We start from the raw sequence: 27,559 nt of genomic DNA on the forward strand, positions 1-27,559 counted from the left end.
ACAAAAAAGAACTGTTGTAAAGCGTAAGCGTGCTTGCTAACAAGGTATTAAGTATCATTCTTAGGGTGCTCATCTTGCCCCGTCATACCCTATTTCAAATCAACTTTTCATTTTGCAACATATCTGACCTGATCTATTTCTCCAATCACTTCCAGATCCCGGCCTCTGTCATCAGCAGCGTTGGCGCGGTAAACTATCAACAATCGTCGGCGGCGGTCCGGCAGCAGCTGTACGTTGTGGCACCGGTTGGCGGCTATGGATCCGGAGGCAGTCCCGGTACTGTCTTCAACGCCACCAACAGCGTCGCTATCGGTAACAGCAATGTGAAAGGTCAGCAACAGCCCTACTGTAACAGTGCTAGTAGTGAAAGTGCCAATCATCACCGCCAACATCAGAAGCAACAGCAACACCATCACGATTATCGTCAATTCGATAGCGACTGCATCGGCAGCGAGGGCTACAAGATGATGTCACAGGTCAACACCGGTAGCTCCTCGACGGCTATTCACAGTTCCGCGGCAGCGACGACAACATCTTCTGCAGTATCGGTGGCAGCGGCGGCGGCTGCGGCAGCTGCTGCAGCAGCCGCAGCCAACACAAGCAACGGAAGTACAAATCAACCCCGCCAGCATCCGAAAAAGCGCAAATTTGATCTGGCAGAACTCGAGGAGATGGAATCCCACCGGGGCAGTGCTGGTTCCTCCGGGCCGCCATCGCAACCCGTCGACACGGGAGGAACATCATTGTTAAACGGGAGCAATAATAGTAACAGTAATGTAAATAATAGTAGTAATAGTAACAACAACGTTAGTGTAGGAAACGAACACACTGCGCTGGATGCGAGCGAGGCTTTTCCGGCGGCATCGAGTCATTCGGAACTCCTAATCAGTAGGCCACCGTCGGGTTCTTCGGCGTCCCCTTCGGTGGCCTACAGCAGTTGTAGCGGTAACAATCTAGGTGCAATAATAACGGTTACTTCAATGGCACAGCAACATCATTCGCAATCGGTGGTGATGAACGAGCATTTAGGCTGCAGTAGTCCCAGTAACAACAGCAACAACGGTACTATGGGGGGAGCAAGGCTCCATCCACAGCAGAGCTTTGAAATTCTGCAACAGCAAAGACTCTCTTCAGATCCGGCAAGGCCGCAACAACAACAACAACAGCAAACCATTAGGATACAGCAAACTGCCGATGGGTACTACAGCAATAAGAAAATCTACACCAGCACTTCCTATGGGTAAGTTGGATTAGTTATTGTAATCATTCTCTTTTCAACATCAAATACGCTGATGCTCCATGGAGTTTGTTTACAATGTAGAAACAACGACTCAAAACACTTTTTTCAAATTGTTTTTCATTTTAAAGCGATGTGTGTATTTTTCTCATTTAAATAAACCCGTCAGGTTTTGCTGTTAGCAAGTCACCACCCATAAACGTTCGCTTAGAGTAGAAGGCAGATCTGATCAGAGGACGAAGGCGACTTCGACGAGTTAGTTCAAATAAATGAATCATTCATAGGTCCATCCCCTACAAAATGCAGAAGATCGCCCGGCCGGTGATGCTTTTACGCTTTGGCTTGTTTGCGACCTGACTACGTGCAAGTAAATGCTCATAATTATTGTGTTTGTGTATTGGAGGCAGCTTCTCCACTCATATGAGCAGTCAGTTTCACAACAGATTTACATTCTCAAGCGATTTAATTCTGCCGTCTGAATGTTTTCTTCCTAGTAAGTTTGTGGTTTGATATGCATCTACTCGTGAAAGTATTATGGATGAACTTACGGCCATTAAAGAGAACTATAATTTTGGTTTATGAAATTGTTCAGATTTGATTAATTGAAAAATTACTCGAAATAGAAGTGCTTCCGTCTGTCCGTTCCGGGTCATTAGGGAAACATTAAATTTTATAAATCTGTTTTATTCTTCGTCTCGAGGTAGGATCGGTATAAATCCAAATGACTCTGTAGCGCTTTTGTCACATTTGCTTTTTTACAGTTTTCATCTCGGATGACCAAAATTGCCGCCTCCCAGCTTATTTTTTTTTATAAAACACTAAACACCTTTAATAAAATGTGAGGTTTCTAAGCCAAGTTTCCATTTTTGCATACGTATATCATGATAACAACAAGGGTCAAGCTAGAAATCGAAGCCATTTTCTTGGTTTGTAGACGTAAATTTTACATCTAGGCTAAGTAATGTCTCTTCCACTCTTATATTCGTATATTACCTCCACACTTTAACTTATCTATTTATTTAAAAAACTACATATGGTTCAATTTCTGCAGCTCACCCATCAGCATCTATAAGCCGGCTGTAACACCTCCGTCTTCAATAATGCTTCAGCAATCCCAGCAACAGGTCGTGGGGTCACCATCCTCGCTACAGCAACAGTCTCTTCAGTCAACCCCACTGCAGCATACTCCATCCTCTAGCAATACCCCACCGGAAACGGGATCGCATCACACAAGCAGTACACCGCCAGTCGCCGGTTTGATCTCAAGTAACGTTACTACCTCGTCCTCCGGACCACCACCACCGCCACCATCGTCGTCGGCGTCATCCACTTCTGCGATGCCGTGCGGGGCAGCGGCACCTTCAAGCTTGATCGATCTTAACGACTGGTCCAACTGTCGAGTGTTGGCCAGGCGAAAAGACTTATACGAGTCTGGATTGATTCGGGCCATACCATCGCCCAGCACAGTCGTGGTAGTGTTCGACTACCCCGAGGGAAGCCAACAGAAGTACGACGATGTGTTTAGCGCGGGTCGCTACGACATCATCGACGATGCTTCTCCTTCCGCAGCGGATGTCGGCCCCGGGAGCAGGGTATGTGTGCGACTGAAAACTGTCCCAGCATTTCCCTCTGGTAACGTTTTTGTCGAGGCTGTGGTAAAAGAAATGCATAATAGCACTAAGAAATTTGCGGTCCAATTTATTGGACCCAATGGAGGTGCGCAAGAGGTTTGTATACGGGTCAGCTATTTTTTTGTTATGTACTTTTCAAATTCGTTATATTTCACAGATTAAGTTGGTGAAGAGGGCTGATATTCGGCTACTTAAACCACCCTGGTGGGAAGAAATGAAAGACATGGTAGAAGCTGTGGAGAATGCGCGGAACCGATCACAACAAACACCAGTCAGTAGGCCTGGTGCAGTGAACTATCACAATTCGGACATGTCTCAGGTTCCATCCAATGCCATCATGTACAGCCAAAGTACTGTACCGCCAGTTAGTGCAAGTAATACCCCGTACAAAGCCATCAGCATCACACAAGGTCGTGGTGTGGCGGCTGCTGCACGTTACGATTCTCAACAGCAGCAGCCGCAGCAGCAACAACAACAATCACATGTGCCATTACAATTCCACCAAATTCTTCCGACGCTTCATGTGAACGAAGAACATTATCGAACGGCGGCCACTTCGCCAATGGCAGCAGGTCAGTCTGTATCCGGTGGGTTCGACGGTCAACCGACGACACTGGTAGCGAATAATCACTACCAGGCTCATCACCTATCCCAACAACAGCAAGGTGGGAACGAACTGATGGCGCCTGGTGGGCCTAGTTCAGTATTAACGTCTGGCAGTCCAGACGATTTGCACAACGCAAATCGAAACTTCTACGACTATGAAAGCGACGACGAACTGCGGCGAGGAGAGATCAACTTCCCGATGGATGGTGGTAAATAATATTGCTTTACTGTCTCGCCTATGCACCCAAACTAATATCAAATCATTTTCAGATAATGAAAAATACTCAGGCAGTAGTAAAAGAAGCAGCATGCAAAGTCGTGGTAGTACATCTAGCTTGCTAGACCAGCGAAGTACTCCCAGATCTCAACCAGCAACTCCAAGGTAAGTCACCCGAAACTGTTAATTGCTGTCAATTCCGCTAATTATCGCCTCAAACGAACAGATCTCAGGCGACAACGCCGCATCGCTTTAAGAAGGGTGACGTAGTGTCCACCCCTAACGGTATACGGAAAAAGTTCAACGGCAAACAGTGGCGACGGTTATGCTCGAACGAGTCCTGCTCGAAAGAATCTCAACGACGCGGATACTGCTCGCGGCATCTCAGTCAAAAAGGCAACGCCCTGCGATCGTCGGCCGGTTCAACGGCTAATCATTTTGCTAGGTAAGCTATTGAGCTGCAGTTACATGATTTGTATTTGTTTACGCATTTGTGAAAACAACGTTCATTGTAGCAGTCGATCCAGCAGCAAAACGCAGCTGGACGAGGACACTTCTCGGGATTCTGAAACGTCGCCAAACTACCGGGTGACCGGACGGTTTGATGAAACGGAGACGGATGTGGCCAACATGTTAGGTAAGTCCAGAATTTTTATAATGTTCTATGCAGCAAATTCGCATTGAACTATTGAATCAAAAAACTTTCTACGAACTTGAGCTCTAATAGGGTAATTCGTCAAATGTTGAACGGCTAATTTCTACGCCTATTGTTGAACGTACGTGCATTTCTTATGGGAGTTCAACAATAAGCGACGAAATTAGCCGTTCAACATTTGGCGGTTTCCCCTAATATAATGCGGTGGGTATTCCTCAAATAAGTGTTGAACCATCCAGATTGAGGGTAACTGGAATGATAGAGTAGAGACTTTATCGATATCAAAGTTTGGTATTTGGTTACTGATTCCACACAAGAATTGTTGCCTACATGGAAATCCAAAACTACTCAAAAGTGGATTGTTTTGATTTAAATCGTACTTTGGCTTAATAACCCAATTTTTGACATTCTTGTTATACTCAACGCATCCCTGGGCCGTGGTTAATCCGATTGAATAAAACTAGGCAATATGTTCACACTGCTGGCTTGTACATTTTCAACGTGACGAGTACTATACTAATAAAATCAATGTGAACTCGACTCGTGGAAGACTTACTCCAAGTTATCCGGGCTTTATGATATTCCCTCTATCACAACGAACCTTTCCATTCACTGACCGGTAGGCTCGAGCGTCCCGTCTTCTGCCTTTGACCCATAAGGGGTTGAAACAGTTCAGTTTCCGGGTATTAAACTTGTGAGAAAATTGATGATAGTTGAGGAGAGTATGGAGCGGTGTATTGTCCATTTCCGGCTCTAGCAACAGTTATGGAACCTATTTATTAGAGGATAGTTTTTTGTAGGAAGAGTAATGGTTGTGTTTATATACACGATAGATGATTGGGCAGTTTGGAATTGGTATGATAGAGTCTATTATTGTTTGAACACTTGAAATGAGTTATACAATACAATAATTTTTATACAATACAATATTTGGCATCCTAATCTAAAATGACTAAAATTCTCAAATAATGATGCTTTTTTATGCATGTTTACTAAAAAGGCACGTTTTAGTTGGAAATAATTATAAAGTTACTCTACTTGTATGGAGCTCCATATAAAAGTGGTTGAAGAAGCAATTTGAAGATTTGTTGAACGATGAAAATGAAGGTGTGTTAAGGAGCAGCATGGACGGACATAGTCGGCGACGGGCAAGCTGTGGAACCACAAACGCTGGACGAGGTGAAGAAGGCTCTAAACAAGCTGAAAACAGTAAAGCTGCTTGGAAGGATATTAGATCCCATATCGAGCTTCTCAAACACAAGAGTGAGCGAGCATCTGCATCAATCGATCCACCACATTATCCAGAAAATATGAGAGAATGAAGAACTGTCTGGCGGATGGAGTGATGGTCTTATATGCCCAATCTATGAGAAAATGCACAGACTAAAGCAGGGCTGCCCAACGTACGGCCCTCGGCATAACTTTTTGTGGCCCGTGGCGTGTAAGAAAAAATACTTCATAACCAACCCGCATGCTTTTCCATCTGGTTCGAGAAGCTGCTTTTTGTTATCTATACTTATTGACTCGGAAACTATTGAACCGATCGGTGTGAAAATTTGAAGGCAGAGATTTTTGGAACCGAGGAAGGTTCTTAAGATGGTTCGAGACCGCTCCCATATAGCATGAGCATGAGCATGAGCATGATTGACCGCCCACGGTTGCTACTCCGTTATTGCCAGGCCAGCTGTAATTACACAGAGAACCAACAGATGATGTTTGGAACTAACATCATCCTCAATGTGTAAAAACTGGTGACCCAATAAAAGCAATACCAGCGCCGGCCGTGTCCGAATGCAGGTCAATTAAGGAATGGGTAGGGAAAAATGTTGACAGCAGCGAGCAGCAGGGACTATGTCCAAGGGCTTGACGATCCCTCCCCAGGCCATCTGCGAGTTGTGGGGCTTGCCTAGGATGTGGTGGGGTTTGACAGTGGGCCCTGTTAAACCTCTATAAAAAGCTGCATGTATCCGCAAGTAGGCCCCACCAAAGCGACCGTGTGCCGCTCAAAGCACAAGCCCAAGTCCTGGTGTTAGGTGGACGCTAAACAGCCCTGACACGACGGCCCTCCGACGAGACAGGAGGTTTGCGCTGACCCAATAAGCCGCCTAGAAACCAATCATTACGAACAATATAAGAGATAATGCGACTCGATATAATCGGCAAAGACCCAGGCGACGAATACAGGATCACGATCGATTGGAAGCTTGGGAACATGGAATTGCAAGTCGCTAGGTTTCGCAGGTTGCGACAGGATGATCTACGATGAATTACATCCCCTGCAACTTCGACGTCGTGGCGCTGCAGGAGATTTGCTGGACAGGACAGAAAGTGTGGAAAAGCGGGCATCGAGCGGCTACCTTCTACCAAAGCTGTGGCACCACCAACGAGCTGGGAACCGGCTTCATAGTGCTGGGTAAGATGCGCCAACGCGTGATTGGGTGGCAGCCAATCAACGCAAGGATGTGCAAGCTGAGGATTAAAGGCCGTTTCTTCAACTATAGCATCATCAACGTGCACTGCCCACACGAAGGGAGACCTGACGACGAGAAAGAAGCGTTCTACGCACAGCTGGAGCAGACATACGGATGGATGCCCACTGCGGGACGTTAAAATCGTCATCGGTGACATGAACGCACAGGTAGGAAGGAGGAATGTATAGACCGGTCATCGGACCGGATAGTCTGCACACCGTATCGAATGACAACGGCCAACGATGCATAAACTTCGCAGCCTCCCTTCTTTCCCCGCAAAAATATCCACAAGGCCACATGGAGATCACCTAACCAAGAAACGGAAAACCAAATCGACCACGTTCTAATCGACGGTAAATTCTTCTCCGACATCACGAACGTCCGCACTTACCGCAGTGCGAATATTGAATCCGACCACCACCTCGTTGCAGTATGCCTGCGCTCAAAACTCTCGACGGTGTACAACACGCGTCGAAGTCGGACGCCGCGGCTTAACATTGGGCGGCTACAAGACGGTAGACTAGCCCAAGAATACGCGCAGCAGTTGGAAGTGGCACTTCCAACGGAAGAGCAGCTAGGCGCAGCGTCTCTTGAAGATGGCTGGAGAGATATTCGATCCGCCATTGGTAGCACCGCAACCGCTGCACTTGGCACGGTGCCCCCGGATCAGAGAAACGACTGGTATGACGGCGAATGTGAGCAGTTAGGGGAAGAGAAGAATGCAGCATGGGCGAGATTGCTGCAACACCGCACGAGGGCGAACGAGGCACGATATAAACAGGCGCGGAACAGACAAAACTCGATTTTCCGGAGGAAAAAGCGCCAGCAGGAAGATCGAGACCGTGAAGAAACGGAGCAACTGTACCGCGCTAATAACACACGAAAGTTCTATGAGAAGTTAAACCGTTCACGTAAGGGCCACGTGCCACAGCCTGATATGTGTAAGGACATAAACGGGAACCTTCTTACGAACGAGCGTGAGGTGATCCAAAGGTGGCGGCAGCACTACGAAGAACACCTGAATGGCGATGTGGCAGACGAAGATGGCGGTATGGTGATGGACCTGGGAGAACGCGCGCAGGATATAATTCTACCGGCTCCGGATCTCCAGGAAATCCAGGAGGAGATTGGCCGGCTGAAGAACAACAAAGCCCCTGGGGTTGACCAACTACCAGGAGAGCTTTTTAAACACGGTGGTGAGGCACTGGCTAAAGCGCTGCACTGGGTCATTACCAAGATTTGGGAGAAGGAAGTTTTGCCACAAGAGTGGATGGAAGGTGTCGTGTCCCATCTACAAAAGGGCGATAAGCTGGATTGTAGCAACTACCGCGCAATCACATTGCTGAACGCCGCCTACAAGGTACTCTCCCAAATTTTATGCCGTCGACTAGCACCAACTGCAAGGGAGTTCGTGGGGCAGTACCAGGCGGGTTTTATGGGCGATCGCTCCACCACGGACCAGGTGTTCGCCATTCGCCAAGTACCGCAGAAATGCCGCGAATACAACGTGCCCACACATCATCTATTCATCGACTTCAAAGCCGCATATGATACAATCGATCGGGACCAGCTATGGCAGCTAATGCACGAACACGGTTTTCCGGATAAACTGACACGGTTGATCAAAGCGACGATGGATCGGGTGATGTGCGTAGTTCGAGTTTCAGGGCATTCTCGAGTCCCTTCGAAACCCGCAGAGGGTTACGGCAAGGTGATGGTCTTTCGTGTTTGCTATTCAACATCGCTTTGGAAGGGGTAATACGAAGAGCAGGGATTAACACGAGTGGTACAATTTTCAATAAGTCCGTCCAGCTATTTGGTTTCGCCGACGACATAGATATTATGGCACGTAACTTTTTAGAAGATGGAGGAAGCCTACATCAGACTGAAGAGGAAGCTAAGCGGATCGGACTAGTCATCAACACGTCGAAGACGAAGTACATGATAGGAAGAGGTTCAAGAGAAGACAATCAGAGCCACCCACCGCGAGTTTGCATCGGTGGTGACGAAATCGAGGTGGTAGAAGAATTTGTGTACTTGGGCTCACTGGTGACTGCCGAAAATGACACCAGCAGATAAATTCGGAGACGTATAGTGGCTGGAAATCGCACTTTGGACTCCGCAAGACGCTCCGATCGAATAGAGTTCGCCGCCGTACCAAACTGACAATCTACAAAACGCTAATTAGACCGGTAGTCCTCTACGGACACGAGACCTGGACGATGCTCGTGGAGGACCAACGCGCACTTGGAGTTTTCGAAAGGAAAGTGCTGCGTACCATCTATGGTGGGGTGCAGATGGCGGACGGTACGTGGAGGAGGCGAATGAACCACGAATTGCATCAGCTGTTGGGCGAACCATCCATCGTTCACACCGCGAAAATCGGACGACTGCGATGGGCCGGGCACGTAGCCAGAATGTCGGACAGTAACCCGGTGAAAATGGTTCTCGACAACGATCCGACGGGCACAAGAAGGCGAGGTGCGCAGCGGGCAAGGTGGATCGATCAGGTGGAAGATGACTTGCGGACCCTCCGTAGACTGCGTGGTTGGCGACGTGTAGCCATGGACCGAGCCGAATGGAGAAGACTCTTATATACCGCACAGGCCACTTCGTCCTTAGTCTGATTAAATAATAATAATAATAATATGAAAATGTTGACGTGATACTCGCTTTGATGAAAGCCGACGAGTCATCTGCACTTCCACGAGAAATCACTGGGATGTTGGAAAATATAGGGTAGGGAATGTAGCGGGGTTCGTCTTGGTAAACGGCATGCTGTGTATAACGTGTAGTTTGACTATCGCGCACTAATTAGTTCAATTACTGACCGCACTAAGTAGAACAAAAATTCCGTGATCTCGAGACCGTTCTTTAAAAAAAACACGTCCGATCGCACACTTATTAATTTGAATAACTTACCGCAGAAAGCAGAACAAAAATCTGTGGCCTCGAGACCGTTCTACTTTTTAAGTAAACTCTATTTAAAAAAACTCTTTTACCTTCATGGTAACTTTAGCGTCAAAAAAAAAACAGAAAGAACTAATATAATGCAGGCCCGGTGGCTTCTGCATAGTGACGATCGCCCTTCTACGACCAAACCGACGCACACTCAAGAACTGTATCAACTTTCATTTATTACCTGGATTGTCCCGCAATTAAGAGGAAATCTCGCACAATGTAAGCTTGGTAACTTTTGCATACCGAGAAACGTGTAACTTGAACCGAATCGACGCGCACTTAAACACGATCTTTCAAGCACTATTCCAATTAGGGTAAGGGAGGCACTTTAGACCACCAGTTCGACGGCTCATATTTTGGACCACTGAGTGCTCCTCTTGGTGGTCCAAAATACATCCAAATACATTGGCTTATTTCATTCGTTCCACAATGCAGTCAAAATAGAATTCATATACAAAAAAAAAATCATATACAAAATATTGTGCGTGATGAATCTACATGTAATGAATACAATTAATTAAATGAAAATAGTAAGTTTTATCAATTTCGCATGAAGAAAATTATATATGAAGAATGTAATAAATGCTACAGATCCTAGGACATCATAGCACCATCATAGTTCATTATCAGACATGTTTCCTGTATAGGCGCAATAGGCTTAAAGGCGCAAGGCGATTCGTCGGAAATATTTTTAACGTAAATAACCATTAAATTAATTCACATTAAACGTACTCTCGGTTTGTTTAAAACAATATAGCGCATTTAAGGGTTAACAAGTTCACTGAAGGCAATATGCTTGTAAATATTTTCTCTAGCTTCCTACACCTTGTATTATATGGTGGTTCAATCAGGCACCGTATTATCACCTTTTGCATAATAGGGATGCTTAAAATTTGATCTGACCTTGATTTTTGGAATGACGATTGTGCTTTTTATTCAAATTATGTTGGTAGTAACGTCCGTTGAATGAAATATGTTGAAATGAAACGTAATAGAAACGTAAATTCATTCAATTTCTTTAATACATAACTTCCTTCCTACGTGAAGTAAGATATAACAAAATGTAATTTGTTACGTACGGAATTTTGATATTACTAAGTATAGTATTGTCATTACAAATGTTTGGCAATGTTTCCAGATTGTACCCGATCATACATACCATATTTGAATATTTCAAATTCAAATAATTATATAGTCAAAAATAATAAGCGTTGCCTAAGAAGGTTCTATTTTGGGTCAAAATTAAAAAACATTGTTTCAGAAAAATTGTTTATTGTGCCTATACTGCCGTGAATCACATATCTGTCCCATATGAATAGGAAACCTACCAAAGATGGGACAAATATACGACTCACGACAGTATATTGACATTTAAAGCACAAACAAACCAGCTTAATTTTATCGACGATCTTTGAAAAGCTGCCATAGAAAATATGCTTTAATGTTTTCTGGCGAGTGCTTGGTGCTGATTGAAATTTGACAATTACATAAAAGGCATCAATTTCCTCGCTTGACTTGACTCACAAGTACTCGCAAAAATGATTTACAATACTGACGGCTATATGGACAAAAATAAGAATAGTTGTATGTTTACAAAACAGGATGTATTTGCGCTACGCGATTGTGTCGAAATAGGCACTTCCCAAGTAACCACGAGGCTGAAGCACAATCATCTGCATATCTAAAGCAAATCCAAGACCTATGCAAAATAATAATCCACCATAAAAGTAAAATCAAAGAGGAAAAGGCTCTTATTATATTTGTTTTATAGTTATGAGATGTAATCGAAATGCGATCATATCCCGCCTTTAACTCAATTACTGTTTTACAGTCAGCGCAGGCCACAAATATTCCCCAAACACGCAATCAACCGGGCCTCAACCTCATGGTCACTTAGGTTGTGATTATTCGCTTTGATATTTGTTTTGTGTTCTAGCTAGTTCTAAATAGCTACAACGAGTAAACACAGTACATTAGTTAAAAGAAAATTCAAAGGAAAACCACTGTCAGTAACTGAAAATCCCAAACAAAAACCAATAGAAGACATATTTCGTTAAATAGATTCGACCTCACCAAAACAGCAGACTGGAAAGACACCTCAATGGAGTGGAGGTGTCCACCGCCGAAATCGCATGTTGGCCAATCGACTGTGAACATGGTCTGCTTGCCGCGCCTCCCAGATCATTCGCATCAGCACAGGTCAGCAGCAGAAGGGCGCCCTCTCTACAGCGTTCAGCTCCACATTTCTATAAGGGGCAACACTGAATTTGCACATATACGTCGACAGGAACGGCTTTTGACAAAAACGAATCAGCTGGACTGTCCCTCTGGACCTGATGAAAATTTCTTTGGCTCCCCGTGTTGTCCAGTTCCCCGCACTACGATTTCTTAAAACTTGAGGCTCCACTCTTATTTCACAGGTTTACGGCCAAAAATATTTTATCGAAATTCGGTTCGAGACCGCTCCCATTCAAATGAAATACATTTCTGCATAACTCGAGAACTTATCAAGCAAATGTAACCTAATTTGGCATGTGAAGGTTTTTGAAGACAAGCAATATTTCTATGGTGGTTCGAAACCCCACCCTGCTCTAGAAGGGGGAGAAGCTAAAAATAGAACCTCCAAGAGATCTCTGAAACAATTGGAGGTGATGCTCGACGGTAAGTTGAGCTTCAAAAGTCACGTCGACTACGCCTGCAAGTGCGCGTCGGTAGCGGCACTGTCGAGGATGATGTCGAACAACTCGCAGGCGCAGGTTGCTGGCAAACGTGGCGGTTTCAATACTACGATACGGAGGTCCAGCCTGGGGATCGGCGTTGAGTGTAAACTGCAACGTGCGAAAGCTGGAGAGTACTCATAGGCTAATGTGCCTGAGAGTCATCAGCGCATATCGCACCGTATCTCGCGAAGCGGCATGTGTACTCGCGGGCATGATGCCTATCAAACTGGTGGTGGAGGAAGACGAGGAGTGCTACGCCCTCAGGGGCACCGATAACTCGAAGGAATATCAAGGCAGCAACGGTAGCCAAATGGCAGAGAGAGTGGGACACCTCGGCAAAGGGAAGGTGGACCCATCGCCTAGTCTCAAGTGTGTCGGCATGGATTAACAGTCCTCATGGAGAGCTAAACTTTGGCTTGACCCAGTTCTTTCTTAACAGGCCACGGATGCTTTAAGTGGTACCTACACAGGTTCGGACACGCGGCTTCTCCCGCCTGTCCGCAATGACCAGACGTGACAGAAACGGCTGGACACATCCTGTTCACATGCCCCCGGTTCGAAACGGAGAGGCCACCGATAACATCGTCAGAAAAATGTGCCAGAACTCAGAACAGTGGAGAGCGGTCGCAAGAGCGACGTTTAGGATAGCCGACATCCTACAACGAAGTTGGCGAATAGAGCAGCAGCAGGCAACCTTTACGGATAGCGGACCATGAGTACTCCGCCGCGAAAGTCGTGAATATATATGTCGACAATGAATGGGAACGCCAGCGCCAAGTACCGCGCGTAGCCTCAGAACGTGACGAAACGGCCGGTTTCGGAGGAGCTCCCGCTTTCGGGGAACTTCTCGTCAGAGCAGGTTAGATCCGCCGTCGGAGACTATCCTAGTCGTTCGCGATCGAGACCGAGGCGGAAGCTAAATGACTCAACGAATAAGGTGAGAGCAGAATGACTCAAGGCAATCGAAACTCGGTTATTGAAGTAGGCTAGGCCCACCGACCGCCGGGGACCGGCTGAGTAGATCGTGGCGTGTGAATGCACCGGCTCCGGGTCATCGGGGCATCATTGAACCGGAAGTTATCTCCACCCGGAATCCTTGGATTCACCTCGGCACTCGTCCGGTCACCCGTTGAGACGAGTCGTCGGTTACGGGGGAGCTTCCGACGTCATGGAACTCCCCGTCGGAGTAGGATTGATCCACCACCGGGGACTATCCGAGTAGTTCGCGACCAATGCGTGAGCTATATGGCTCATCGGTTAAGCAAGAAGCTAAAAGGCGCAGTGCATGGAAAATCGGTTAATCGGAGTAGGCTAGGTCCACCGGCGGGGACCGGTTGAGTAGATCGTGGCGCGCGAATGCACCGGCTTCGGGTCGTCGGGGCACCACTGAACCGGAAGCTATCTCCATCCGGAATCTTTGGTCTGACCTCGGCATCCGTCCGGTCACCCGTTGAAGTGAGAATGTGCGTAGGACTTGAGCGGATCTATGAACATGCCAACCAGGTGAAAGTGTAGTGTTGGTAATGCCTTCCACGGATGCGGGTCGTCGGTATCGGGGGAGCTTTCGCCGCCGAAGGAACTCCCCGTCGGAGTAGGATAGATCCGCCGCCGGGGACTATCTGCGTAGCTTGCGAGTACGCTGAGAGCTAGCACAAGGAAAAAATAAAGGGCTAAATGGCTCAACGCTTTTGTGTGCTTGCTGACACCAACAAGGGAGCCAAAGGGCTCAGACATAGAACATCGAAAAGAGGCACTGTGAAAGGTGTCGTTTTGGGAGAAGTACTTTCAGTACTGCTTTCCCCCACAGAAGTAATACTGTAAGGTAGTCCCGGGGGGACAGGGCATTAGAAGAGAGGGTAACTCAAGTAACCCTCTGTAACATGGGTGGGTTTAGTGGGTCCGGCGGTCTGGCTACCCCACTCCCTGAGTGATAATTTCAGGTGTCTGTATGCAGATTTGCCTTCATCTCTCTATAAAAAAACACTTACACACACACACACACAGACATCACTTCGATTCGTCGAGCTGAGTCGATCGGTATATAACACTATGGGTCTCCGAGCCTCCTATAAAAAGTTCGTTTTTGGAACGCACATATAGTCTTTACGTATACTTTGTATATGAGAAAGGCGAAAATAAATCATGGCAAGCACGAAGGCGGATAATGCAGTACGGCCAGTTTTGCTGTTAATGAGATTTTGGCAATACGGATAAAGCATTCTAGGACGGAGAACTTGTTAGGAAATGCATATCGGCGATATCGTGTGCCCTAGGGAAAAGCCTCCTCCAGTAGTATAAATTTGTCGTAAAGCACGGTCGGTGTAGAGTTAAAGTTCTCGCAGAATATTCCAAAACTACGTTATGTTAAAAAGCCATCCGCTTGTAATGTAAAAAACAATGGCACATGCAGGTGTCTTTATAAGTGGAATTGAGGATCATCTTCAAATCACAGAGGAATTAGCAGCTTTGATCCTAATGAAGGGAAGGACTACCGAACAACTTAAAAACTCAAGTTAGCCTGGCCGCTTGTTGTTCATCATGTTGTAGTGCAAGTTTGGTTTTATCACCAACATCGGTTTGACATTTATAGCATCGGTACTTTGGCTGCTAGGTCCAAGCAAACTAGATGCTGGTCAGGTGAACGGGAGCGACATTAGCAATATTATACTTTTGCATCAACGGTATTTCCGAACGAGTTTCTAAAATTTTCTTCAAAGGATCTCCTGTAGGAATTTTCAAAGGAATTCCTTTAAACATTTCCGAGGAAATAGATAAAAGAAACTCGTAATGGAATACCCGAAAGAATTTCTAAGCTAATTTCTGGAAAGTTTCTTTAAAGAAATTACCAAATTAAAATCTAAAGGAATTTCTTGAGAATTTTCCAAAGGAATTTTTTAATTAATTTCGGAAGAAATTCCTAAAGGAATTCTAGAAGACCCTTTTTCAATACCTGAAGAAATATCCAAAGTATTTTACGAAAATATTTCCTAGCGATTTTCTCGAGAAATTTTCGAAGAAATCCTTTTAGGAAATTTTGAATAAAATCATGAAAGGAGTTCTGAAGGTTTTTTCTGAGGGAAAATTCGAAGCAACTCTTAGGATTATTTGATTAAAGAATTTTTGAATCCATTTCTAGAGGATTTTTCGAAGGAATCCCTTGTGCAATTTTTGAAGGAATACCTGGTGGAATCTCCGATGGAATTACTGAAGATTTTTTTTATTGAACGGCTGAAACAATTCCTAAAAATATTTGCTAAGCAACAATTTCTTAAGTGATTTATGATGTAATTTAAAATGTGAACTCCAATAATTTCTTTTGATAATGTTTTTTTGCAATAATCACGTGTTTAAATTGAATATTTTGCTGCAAAAATCTATATATGCCACGTTTGTGTTTAGCTGGAAATTAATGTAAAGCGCCTGAAAAACCCTGGCAAAGCAGAGAATTTTGTTTTAAGAGATGAGTATACATTTTCATTGACCATTTCTCATCGTGGAAATGTAATGTGATGTGTCACATGGTATGGTTTTGATTTGGTCCTCCTGAACCAGATAGTGGCGTGTGCCACATGTGCCCAAAACGGTTCGTATGAAATTTCGTTGACCATATCTCGTCGCGGCAGTGCTTTTTTGATGTGTCGCATGGTATGGTTCTCTGAAATTTTGAATTGGTCCTCCAGAACCAGATACCGGTGATTCCGATCCCGGAATATTGGACGTAGTTGTCAATATAAGTCTATTAATTCACAGATATCGATTCCCGGCGATCATCTATTAATAGTCGATTTGAGCTATTTTTAGTAGAATACAGTTGACTACAGTTAAAATATGACCTTCGATATATGAAAATATATGAGGTGTACCCTACACTTCCGGTTATTTCTCTGAATTGGAATTCCGAGTTCGCAACGGTTCGTTGCGTAAAGTGCTGCTATTTCTCTTTGTAAAACTATATTAATTCCGGAAATCGGCCCACGGCGTCAAAAGTTATGATCAAAAGTATGGTCAAAGTGGCGTCCCAGTCTTTTGGGACCCCATGAAAAAATAGAAGATAAATTATGAGATATTAAAAAAGTTGTGGAAATAAGGCCGAGAAATTGATGAAATCCATCTGCGTAAAAAGCGACCCCAGTGTAAATGTACTGTACCTAGTTGATGAAAGTACATTGTCACTGCATATCCTCAAAGCAATTTATGACAAAAGTCGATCTTTTATTTCAAAACCACTCAATCCTGATACCCATCAGCGTGAACACGCGTAAAGTTTGGCAACAGCGCACTATTTCAGTAACCCACATCGACACTTCGATATCCAAAACCATTGTTCGGTACCTGTAGTAAAATTCCAAGCATTCATCCTTTTCATTAAAAAGAATCTATACTCGCAACAACGGTGGTGGTGCAACCGCGCACGCATTGTATTTGCCTCGCTCACTCTTCTATGCTCGGGATAGGATTTTTAGAACGGAAGCGAAATAGATGTAGCCGAATGAGCCCGGGAATCATCGCCCTCGAAGCAGTTAGTAGCACGCGTTTGCTGGTTAGTCAGGTACCGTTATTCACAAATGGAATTTCGTTGAGGCTGGTACCTCGTCGGTTTCGTAACTACGCACCTCTGTTAGATTTCTTTAGTAATTAATAGCGAAATTGCTATTAGACTTTGGAAGAAAATTGAGTGTAACGGTTTTTTCAATATTAGTTTTAGTATTAAGCAAAATGAGTTATTTGAATATGAGCTTGGATGATTTGCAAACCGGCGCTGAACTGTACGTCAAGTGTTTGAGTAAGTATCTACAAAAGTGTTACTTCTAATGTGCATCAATAGATAGTTTTTTGAAAACGCACGCACTTTAATTTTTTGTGTAATGTAACTTCTAAAGGACAATTTTTGTTCATATTAATTTATGTATTGTGAAATCTTTCTGGAAGTCTGCATATTTTGGCGAAATGATAGAATTTTTGTATTAGTGTATTTATTTCATAAATAGACGATATCAATTTTGAAATGCAATGGCGACAAGACAAACCCCCTTGTGCAACTTAAATTATTTGATTTGACAATACTTTGGTAACCTTAACAAAACAAATCTTCCAAATTTATTATAACAATAAGCAAACTTGTTACAAAAACTATTGATCAAGTCGAAAAGGCAAATAACCTATAGATATGTATAATGGTAGATTGCCTCTCGATGTTGAGTGGTCCTAACACTATCGTAAAATGTTGACAACAATTGTGTGAGTTCGATGCTAAATTAATATTGATGGAATTCATTAAATGTCTCAATATTTACCTTATTCTTCCTACTTTACGTTTTCAACTACTCATTGAATTGAACTTTTATGCGATTGTGAACTTTGTGTCAAATTGCCATTCATTTATTTGACATGAAATGCACATCCTTATCGCCACTGTGAAAGATATATTGCTTTACCAAATTATAACAACTCCAAGGATGGTTTCAATCAATTATAGTAATTTGAGTTCCAATATTTTGTAGTTTGTCAAAAAATCATTTCAGAAGTAGAATTTGTATGGAGGACTTTCGACGCGATTTTTTTTTTCTGAAACTTTGTCTGATATGTTAGTACGTTAAAGGGCTGTTACAACAGTCGCGGATTTGCTCTTCTAGTCGCGACAATCGCGGTTCTTTCGAATTTATGTTCCCTTTCTTAAAAATAGCTATTTTAGAATTTTCTTAAATTGATTGGATAAATTCAAGATGCTAATGTTTTTTTATGAGTATATGAGGAGTAAGTAATACTTTGGGATCCAAACATATTATATCCTAATAATATTTTAGTTATCGTATGAATGTTGGATGATATCCGAATTGTGTTTAGAAGTTAGTCTTTGATTTCAATATTTTTGATAGTAGTTCCTATCAATGTTGTTGCGAATATCGTGGATTACCGTTCACCGTTTTGTCACCCTAAATTTTTTCCAGGGGGTAATAAAATCGGGATATTACAGTATTACTAGTGTCCAATCTACAAATTACACTGTAACAATGCTAATGCTAAATATTTCGTGGAATAACATTTGGCGGTATGTAACTTTTTACGGTACGACATTTGACGGACTGCATCTTTTTTGCTTAATTATTTTTGGCGGAATGTACCATTTTTTCGGAATACCTACCTGGATACCTGGTTGGCTAGAGCGTCGATACACCTATGCCTGGCGTATTGTAGAGCTCCATAATCGTCGGTCTTGGGCGATGTTCCTCCAGTTTCCCCCAACGTTTAGGGTCCCCAGGTCCGATTCCATCACGATTCACAATATTTTCTTTTTTGTATACTTGATACAGCTCATGATTCATGCGTCTGCGCCACACACCATTTTCCCTCCGAGTATTGTACCCAGCACTTTTCGCTCGAAAACCCCGAAAGCTCTCCGGTCCGCCTCTTTTAATGTTCATGCTTCATGTCCAAAAAGGTCCACTGGTAGAATCAGAGTATTGTATAGAGCAAATTTCGTTTCCGTCTGCATGTTGCGGGACCTAAGCTGGTTACGTAATCCGTAAAAGACCTTTTATTCGCAGCAGCAATACGTCTTTTCACTTCACGGGAAACGTCAATGTCATATGTCACAAGAGTTCCAAGGTAAACAAATTCTTCAACAACTTCAAACACATCCCCATCAAGCACTACCTCTGCCACCATGTACTTTGTCTTGGTAGAGTTAATGGTTAAGCCTATCCTCGCCGTCTCCCTCTTCAGTGGGACAAAAACCTCCACTACTGCTCTGCGATCGATTCCAATAAGGTCGATGTCGTCTGCAAAGCCTAGGAGCATATGGGACCGTGTGATGATAGTGCCGTTACTCTGCACGCCAGATCTCCTAATAGCGCCTTCGAGTGCAATGTTGAACAATAAATTCGAAAGTGCATAACCCTGCTTCGTCTGCAATCCGAGTACTTGATTTCGAGTCATCCAGCGATGCACATATCAGTCTAATCAGTTTCGCCGGAAAACCATGTTCGGACATTATCTGCCACAGCTCATTTCTCTTCACTGATTGTACTGTACTTTGAAATCAATAAACAGATGATGTGTCTAAAAGTTGTACTCCCGGAATTTATCAAGGATCATTCGCAGGCTAAACATCTGATCCGTCGTTGATCGGCCCTCACGAAAACCTGCCTGGTATTCGCCGACGAAAGACTCCTCAAGCGGTCTTAGTCTGTTAAACAGGATACGGGACAGGATTTTGTACGCCGAGTTCAGAAGGGTGATCCCTCTGTAATTGGCACACTCTAGTATGTGTCCTTTTTTATAGATTGGGCATATGAGGCCATCTAACCAGCCGGCAGGCAGTTCTTCATCCTCACATATTTTCTGGATAATGTGGTGGATTGATTGATACAGCTGCTCACTTCCGTGTTTGAGAAGCTCGACCGGGGTCTCACCTTTCCCAGCAGCTTTACTGTTTTTCAGCTCGTTTAGAGCCTTCTTAACCTCATTCAGCGTTGGTGGTTCCACAGCTTGACCGTCGCCGACTATGTCCATCCTGCTCCTTTTTTTTGTTCGGGATGAACCACTGTGTCCATTTCATTGAACTTTTGTAGTATACCCGTGTCATTTGTTTAGTGCATGTCTTTCTGCTCCATTTCTATTGAGAGGAAATGAAGTAGTCATTTTTATTCATAAATTTCTCAAACCTAATATAAGGCCTCTTTAGATTAAGGTACCGCTGGCGCTATTTATACCATTCGAAAAGTGGCTTATACCAACTCTCAAAGGCGCGCCCCTCAATCAGTTTCGGCTCAACAATAAGTGGGATAATACTGATTTTGGCCATGCATCGGTACTGAAAACAAACAAACATATTTTGGTTCTTCTTAGGAATTCCGAATTTCTTTTTTTGCCTTTCTCGTACAACAAAATTGTACCGAAAGGCTATCATTTTACTCCAAAATCGAACTTTTTATAGAAGTCTCGGAGACCCATGATGTTATATACTAATCAACTCAGCTAGTCGAACTGAACAAATGTCTGTCCGTGTGTATGTGTATGTGTGTGTGCACGAAACCGAAAAACATTAGCCACTTTTTTCATATATAGTAATTATTAACCAATTTTCTCTCACAACAAGTTGCATTCGACAGAAGACAAAGCCTTGTTGATCACTATTGAATTTGATAACGATCGACCATTGCGTTTAAAAGTTATTAGGGAAATGGAATCGAACTATATAAGCGCCATTTAAGGTTGGTGTCTTGGCTAAACGCGAGAAAGGCAGTATCACCACTCGGTGAATTAAGTTGGGTTTTTGTATAGAGATCTGATTTCATTGCGTTTGGCATTTCCGAATCTCACCTTTACACAGAGCTCTAATCAGTCAGAGGGTTCAGCAGATCCAACAAATTCGTATCCGCTTCTTTCCTGATTAATCAGCGCTCTGGAGCTTGGAGATTCATGTCGTCGGCTTCGAAACCCAGCCTAAGATTGAGTTACGTTTTTACAATTTACTTCATTGACTCCATCCAAAATGCGCAAAAAATGGGCCGATGTTCGGACCTCTGAAGGATCTTACATCTATAACAGAAATGTCGTCCGTTGAATAGGACGTGGTCTATCTGGGACAATCCTGCTCCTTAAGGTGATTATACAATCAAGCCATGTGGTGAATTTCAAATTCACCACAAGGTTTTCTACTCGTAACATCAAAAGTTCAAATCTAGCGAAATAATTTTCGTACAATGCTGAAATTAAAGTCGATTGTTTAGCATGAGTAAGCAAACGATCTACGGATGTTTCATACCCATGGGCGTTGTGGTTCTTTCATTTCGTGCTCTTGAAAAATCACTAGAAAAAGCACGTGGTTTCCAAGATGGCCGATTTGTGGCTTTGTTGTATAACCACCTTAATACACCTTCATTTTCAACGTTCAGCAAATCTTCGAAGTGCTCCTTCCACATGGCTGCAACCATAGTCTTGTCTGTCAGCAAATTCCCCTCTCGATCATTGCACATGGCGGGCACTGGCGCAGTCTTATGCCGCGCGCCATTGACAGTTGCGTAAAACCTCCGCATATCGTTTCTATATCCATGTTCTCCTGCGCTTCAGCTATCACACTCTCTTCGTGTTGCCTTTTTTTCTGCGGTTTCTTTTCTGCCCTTGCTACACTGTACCGCTCTCTGTTGGAACGAGTACGAGCCACTAACATTCGACTCCTAGCAACATTTTTCTCGTCCGTCACTCGCTGGCACTCCTCATCAAACCAACCATTTCGTTGGCATCGCTGTGCACTGCCCAACACTTCCTGCGCTGTTGTAGTCACAGCTTCGTTGATATTTTCCCGACTAGAAGGTCATATCAAAATTATATCAACATATGTTATTATGTTATACTAAATTTTTATAACAAAATTTGTTAGAAACATGGTGCAGGATGTTGTTAAAATATCTAAATTTCTATCAAGAACTACACTACTAGAAACAAAAAACTATTAAATTTTGTTACAATTTTATCATAAATATAACATATTTTGTTAGAAATTTATAACAGAATCAGATACAAAATACATTGTTTCTGTTCAGTTGGACATTTTTACAGGTCGTTTTGAGATTTTTGTTTTGTCTGAACAAGAATATTTTTCAAGAACATGAAACTGACAACTTTACAAATTAGGCAACCTTATCAAATTATAATAGCGTTGTGATATCTATGGCTGGGATACTTTGCTACATCTATTTTAATTGCCTACTGTTGGGCAATTCGGTGTTGAGCATTTTTTTAATCATATTATGATAAAATCCTGTTAGAACATTTGAAAGATAATGGCTACTAAGAACAAAATTGTATCAAAATAAGTTATAAATATCACAATATGTTAAAATTGTGTTCATTTTCTGTTATGCTCTTCTAGTCGGGTTCCCACAATTTGTTGACGTTGCCAGATCCGGTGGCATCTCGTATCCGCTAGTCCAGCTTCTGGTGGTACTGTTCAGCAACTCCTTCAACTGACAAGCGTTGGATATTGAAACGCATCGTTCTGTTGTTTCGTGAATTCGTAACGCTGGAAAGTCGCGCACGAATTTTTGCAACTACAAGATAGTGATCCGAGTCGATGTTCGGACCTCTGAAGGACTTTACATCTATAACATCCAAGAAATGTAGTCCGTAGAACAGCACGTGGTCTATATGTCAGCAAGTGTCTCCACTCGGGTGTTGCCAGGTGTGTTTTCGAATATTCTTACGTGCGAAGCAGGTACTGCCATTCTTCTAGCAGCAGCAAAGGTCACAAGTCGCAGGCCATTATCGTTGGTAGCGGAATGAAGGCCTTTCGTACCAATGACAGGGCAAACGAAACTTTCTCTACCGATCTGCGCATTTGCATCCCCGATGACAATCTTTACATCGTGTGTTGTGCACTCTTCGTAGGTCTTATCAAGGCTCTCATAGAACTCATCCTTCACGTCATCAGGCTTATCGTTCGTTGGAGCATAGATGCTGATCAGGTTATATGTAGTTGAAGAATTTGCCCTTCAATCTCAATACGCAAATGCGGTCGCTTATCGGCTTCCACCGAATAACACGCTCCATCTGCTTTCCGATCACCATGAAGCCAACTCCTCATTCTGCTCTGTGGCCGCCGCTATAGTAGGTGTGGTAATTGAAGTGTTCGTTAAGAGATCCACTGCCAGGAATTCACGTTCGCAAGTTCTGGGCCACCGTATTTACTGGATTCCAGCCGCCACACTGCCACTGCCACTTTCCAATCGTTGTCCTTTATTCTTTGCAGGGTCTGTTGCCGTTGAATCAACCGTTTGCTCTACTTTTGCCTTTCTTGGTAACTTTAAAATCTTCGGTAGGCTACCTTACCTGGGTTGCGCTACTCACATCGCGTTGAAGGGCTGCCTTCTCGATGCTTACACGATGCAACATGGTGTGCACAGTTTAGCTTAGGGTCTCTCGCTGGCACTCAGACGATGATTAGCCACCCCTAACATGGGGAACAGACGCTGTTGTGAGCCGCTCCTAACATGAAGAACATACGCTCGATCAAATTTGCACCTCCGGAGAAGAGCAAATCCCCCATTCCCTGTCAGCATTCAACCATAGTTCCCACCGGGGTTGGTTATCCGATCTTCCCTAAAGTTACTTGTATCCCGGCCTGCGCCACGAGGAGGTAGGGATTTACCCAGCATTTGCCGTGCCGGAATACCGTTTTGCAAATTGGCGTATCATGATGCTAACATGATGCAACTTATATACCCAGGAATGTTCAACATAGTCTTGGTCTTCCCCCTTACAAACTCTTCATTATATTTCCTCTCCTTGCCCTGTTACAGACAGATTTTTTTTACATAATTCATGATTTTTCCGTTCGCCTCATACCAGGCAAACGCGTTCATTCAAAGCAGGCATTATCTCCTCCATTCGACTTATACCGAGCAGTGGTGTTTTTTTAAAAACACATTATCATTCTTATTTGCTTTAGGGTCGATGCCCATGTTTTTTCAAGCTGCGTGCACGCCGCGTCCACGCAAGGTACCCAGCATCAAACGTAGTCGTGCACACGTTTACATGTGCATTACTCCATTTGATGCTGAGTACCTTGCGTGGGCATCGGCCCTTATACTGGGCAGATGCGTTCAATTAAAATAGGTTTTGTTTCCTCTTTTCACTGTATAACGTGCAAACGTGCTCATTTGAAGAAGGTAGATTCAATAAATATTTCAATGATAATTTATGTGTTGTAACTCTCATGTTGGGTACTCGTGACCATTCTGTATGAAATTGCCTTATTACTAACACCTATTAAATAATTTTCCATTTCTTCTAATTCCAGTATCATTGAGCAGTTCGCGATCTGCCACGCCATGTAACTCATTCTCATCTCCAACGGGACATGCTTCGTCACCATTGGCCAGTACTACCCAGTCACCGGTGACCATAGGCAACCGGCAAAATGTCTTCATGCCCATTGGCAGCCCAGCGCCATCCTCCTCCGAACATCATGGTAAATTCAAAACCAATACTCCCAGTCCCATAATGTACGGTGGGGCGCAGGGTCTCAGTGCCAGTGGGTTACCGGTAAATCTTGGTCCCCATCAACCTCCACTTATACGACCAGAATTGCTGCGACCTTCACAAACAGTGCCACAGCAACCGATCGTGTCGCTTCCTCCTACAGGTCACGCAACCAGCGTGATACGAATATCGCCAGCGTCATCTCATGGCACCCAACATCCGGGCCTGTACTCTTCCTTTCACGGCCAGCAACAGGTAATAGTTGATCCGGGGCAATCGCCATCACAACAACACCCACAGCAGCCCCAACATATGGCCAATCGCGGGCCAATAATGGCACCTCAGCAAACAATACAGCTGCAACCGCAGCCGATCGTACAACAGCAACCACATTCGGTGGTTCCACAACAGCAACAACAACAACCAGTGACCGTGCCAAAAAACGGCATTAGCACGGGTTCCATCTTTCAATGGCATACATTACTTCCGATAATCCAAGCTCCGGCCTCGAAAACGTTTGTCCAACACCATCAATCGAGCTACTCTCCAGCTCAGCACCAGCAGCAACAACAGTCATCCGGCATTCCACAAACGGTCAACGCGACCATCATTGCGTCACCGACGGTGAGAATCTGCACACCACCACCGTCGGAACCGGCTGTCGATGACGAGTGTGACGACAATGAGGGAGATGATGATGTTTTTGAAGCAGAGCCCGTGAAAAGCAACTACAATAACAATAGCAATACCAACTTCAGCAATCAAATGGCCGGGAGAGACAACTTTCAAAGCTCTGGTGGAGGAAACCAGCTGCTCCGGGGAATGGACATTGAACCCGGACCGGGTTCGCTCGCGAATCCGAATCTAGCGGCTGTTCCACACGGAGCGATCAGTAAAGCTGAGACCGATTCACTCAATAAAAGACGCACACAGTCCTGCAGCGCAGCACTCCAAGCAGCCAACAATGCTGGCAGTGGCCCACCCAGTGCAAAAGAACCACAAAGTCCACTGAACAAAAAAGATGCCAAGATCCGAAGACCGATGAATGCGTTTATGATCTTTTCCAAAAGGCATCGTGCTCTGGTCCACCAGAAACATCCTAATCAGGACAATCGGACCGTGAGTAAAATCCTTGGTGAGTGGTGGTACGCATTGAAGCCGGAGGAGAAAACCAAATACCATGAGCTTGCCAGCGAAGTCAAAGAGGCTCATTTTCGGGCTCATCCCGAGTGGAAGTGGTGTTCCAAAGATCGACGGAAGTCGTCCTCCTCAACGAAAGACGGCCGTGGTCGGATGGATTCCTTTGATGGAAACGATTCCTTCGACGAGAAGAGCCCCACAACACCTTCGGAACATGCCCAGACTGGCGTAGCGGTACCACAACTGAATGACATCATTCCGACGACAATCGCTCCGTACAACACTGGCAGCAATCCGGACGAGGAAGGTGCACGTCCGGAGGGCAGTGGTGCAGCCGGGGAGAAAATGGATCATGACGATGGTACGATGTCCGATGACGATCAACAGATGGTGATTGCCGAGGATTCTGCACTGCAGACTTTGGGCGAAACGGTCGAAATTGATCTCAAATGCGCCGAAAAGGTGGGTGACTCCGATGTTGACGACGTCGGCCATGGAGGTGCCACTGGGATTGGTACCGGTGGTGAAGAAGGAGATTTTAAGGCGAGAATAAAGGTAAGTGAGAATTTTATTTGTAATTATTATTTAGAGCAAAGTTTTTATGTAATCGATATGGGGAGGCATCAGTGGTGGAAATACTCGCTTCACGAGTAAGAAAAGAGTGTAATTGGCTTTACCAAAAAGCCATACTCAAAGGAACCTACTGCCTGCATTTTTCTGGCGCTTGCTTTGATCATGAAAGTACGGGCAGAGCAAAAACAAAAATCCGGGCTGTATTTTGCTCAGGAGTAAAAACACGGTCGCGTGTTTTTGTGATTGCTTCTGAATACAATGGATAGATTTGACTTGACATTAACACAATAATAATAAACAACTGTGTTCTTGCTCGAACATCAGTGAGAAATAAGTTCCGAGGTTGTTTTATGACTTTAGCAAATTAACCTGAATGACTCGCGAAGCTTCTCGAACATTTTTCAGGATTCGTTTTTTGTTTTCTTTGCGAGTAGTAGGCAAGAAAAAGGCAAAACAAATGTTCGCGAGTCTTTTGCATTGCCTACTTCTTGTTTTGTGAGTAAGATTCGCAGATTTCCACCACTGGGAGGCATGATTCGTCGAGAAATCGGGTGTCTTACGAAAGGCCAAAACACTAAACAGGGCTGGATTAAGCCGGAAGGGGGCCCCGGGGCCGACAGCTTGTGGGAGCCCCAAAATGTACAAAACAGGTTGGTTTTGGTACACAAGATTGGTGGGGGCCCAGGTCCACGGCCCCCCGGCCCCCATACATCCGGCCCTGCACATAAGGCTGAATATTCATAAGGCTGAAATCCCGAAAGGCTGAAAGTATCAGAAGGCTGAAATGAATTCCAACCATCCGATATGTTGTACCAACTATGTTGAGTGGTTGGATAGTGAATAATAAATAAAGAATAGAGGATGATGAATAAAGAATACATAATAAATAATAATGAATAAAGAATAGCGAGATGGATCAACTAGGTCCGAGCTCAATGACAGACAAAGAAAAAAAAGAATAAAGAATAAAGAAATAAAGAATAAATAATAAAGAATGAAAATTGCACAGAGAAGAAGAAAGGAAGAAAGAAGAAGGAAGAAGACGGAAGAAGAGAGAAAGAAGACTGAAGAATGGAGAAGGAAAAAAGATGAAAGATTAAAGAAAGAACATAGAAGAAGGAAAAAGTAAGATAAAGATCGAAGAAGGAATAATGATGAAACAAGAAGAAACAAGAAAGAAGGAAAAAGCAGGAAAAAAATGGAAGGGAGAGGGAAGACGGAAGAAGGAAAAAGGATGAAAGATTGAAGAAAAAACATAGAATAAAGAAGAATGAAAAAGTAAAATAAAGATGGAAGAAGGAATAATGATGAAGCAAGAAGAAACACGGAAGACGGAAGGAAAAAATGGAAGGATGAAGAAGGAAGA

General features: G+C 44.0%; 1 protein-coding gene across 9 annotated transcripts in view; it reads left to right on the forward strand.

The window, feature by feature from the left end:
• The window catches only part of LOC134219086 (putative transcription factor capicua), a 196,324-nt gene that overhangs the window by 153,551 nt on the left and 15,214 nt on the right, over positions 1 to 27,559 (forward strand). For 8 of the 9 annotated variants that reach the window (XM_062697770.1, XM_062697769.1, XM_062697776.1 and 5 more), the window contains exons 3-9: positions 156 to 1,240; positions 2,289 to 2,964; positions 3,026 to 3,683; positions 3,745 to 3,856; positions 3,918 to 4,136; positions 4,207 to 4,328; positions 24,299 to 26,175. In XM_062697770.1, coding sequence (XP_062553754.1) covers positions 156 to 1,240; positions 2,289 to 2,964; positions 3,026 to 3,683; positions 3,745 to 3,856; positions 3,918 to 4,136; positions 4,207 to 4,328; positions 24,299 to 26,175 — 4,749 coding nt within the window. The remainder of the gene's footprint in view (positions 1 to 155; positions 1,241 to 2,288; positions 2,965 to 3,025; positions 3,684 to 3,744; positions 3,857 to 3,917; positions 4,137 to 4,206; positions 4,329 to 24,298; positions 26,176 to 27,559) is intronic. The other variant, XM_062697771.1, reaches the window with a different exon arrangement.

This window comes from Armigeres subalbatus, chromosome 3 (genome assembly GCF_024139115.2).
Source record: "Armigeres subalbatus isolate Guangzhou_Male chromosome 3, GZ_Asu_2, whole genome shotgun sequence".
Classification (NCBI taxonomy): domain Eukaryota; kingdom Metazoa; phylum Arthropoda; class Insecta; order Diptera; family Culicidae; genus Armigeres; species Armigeres subalbatus.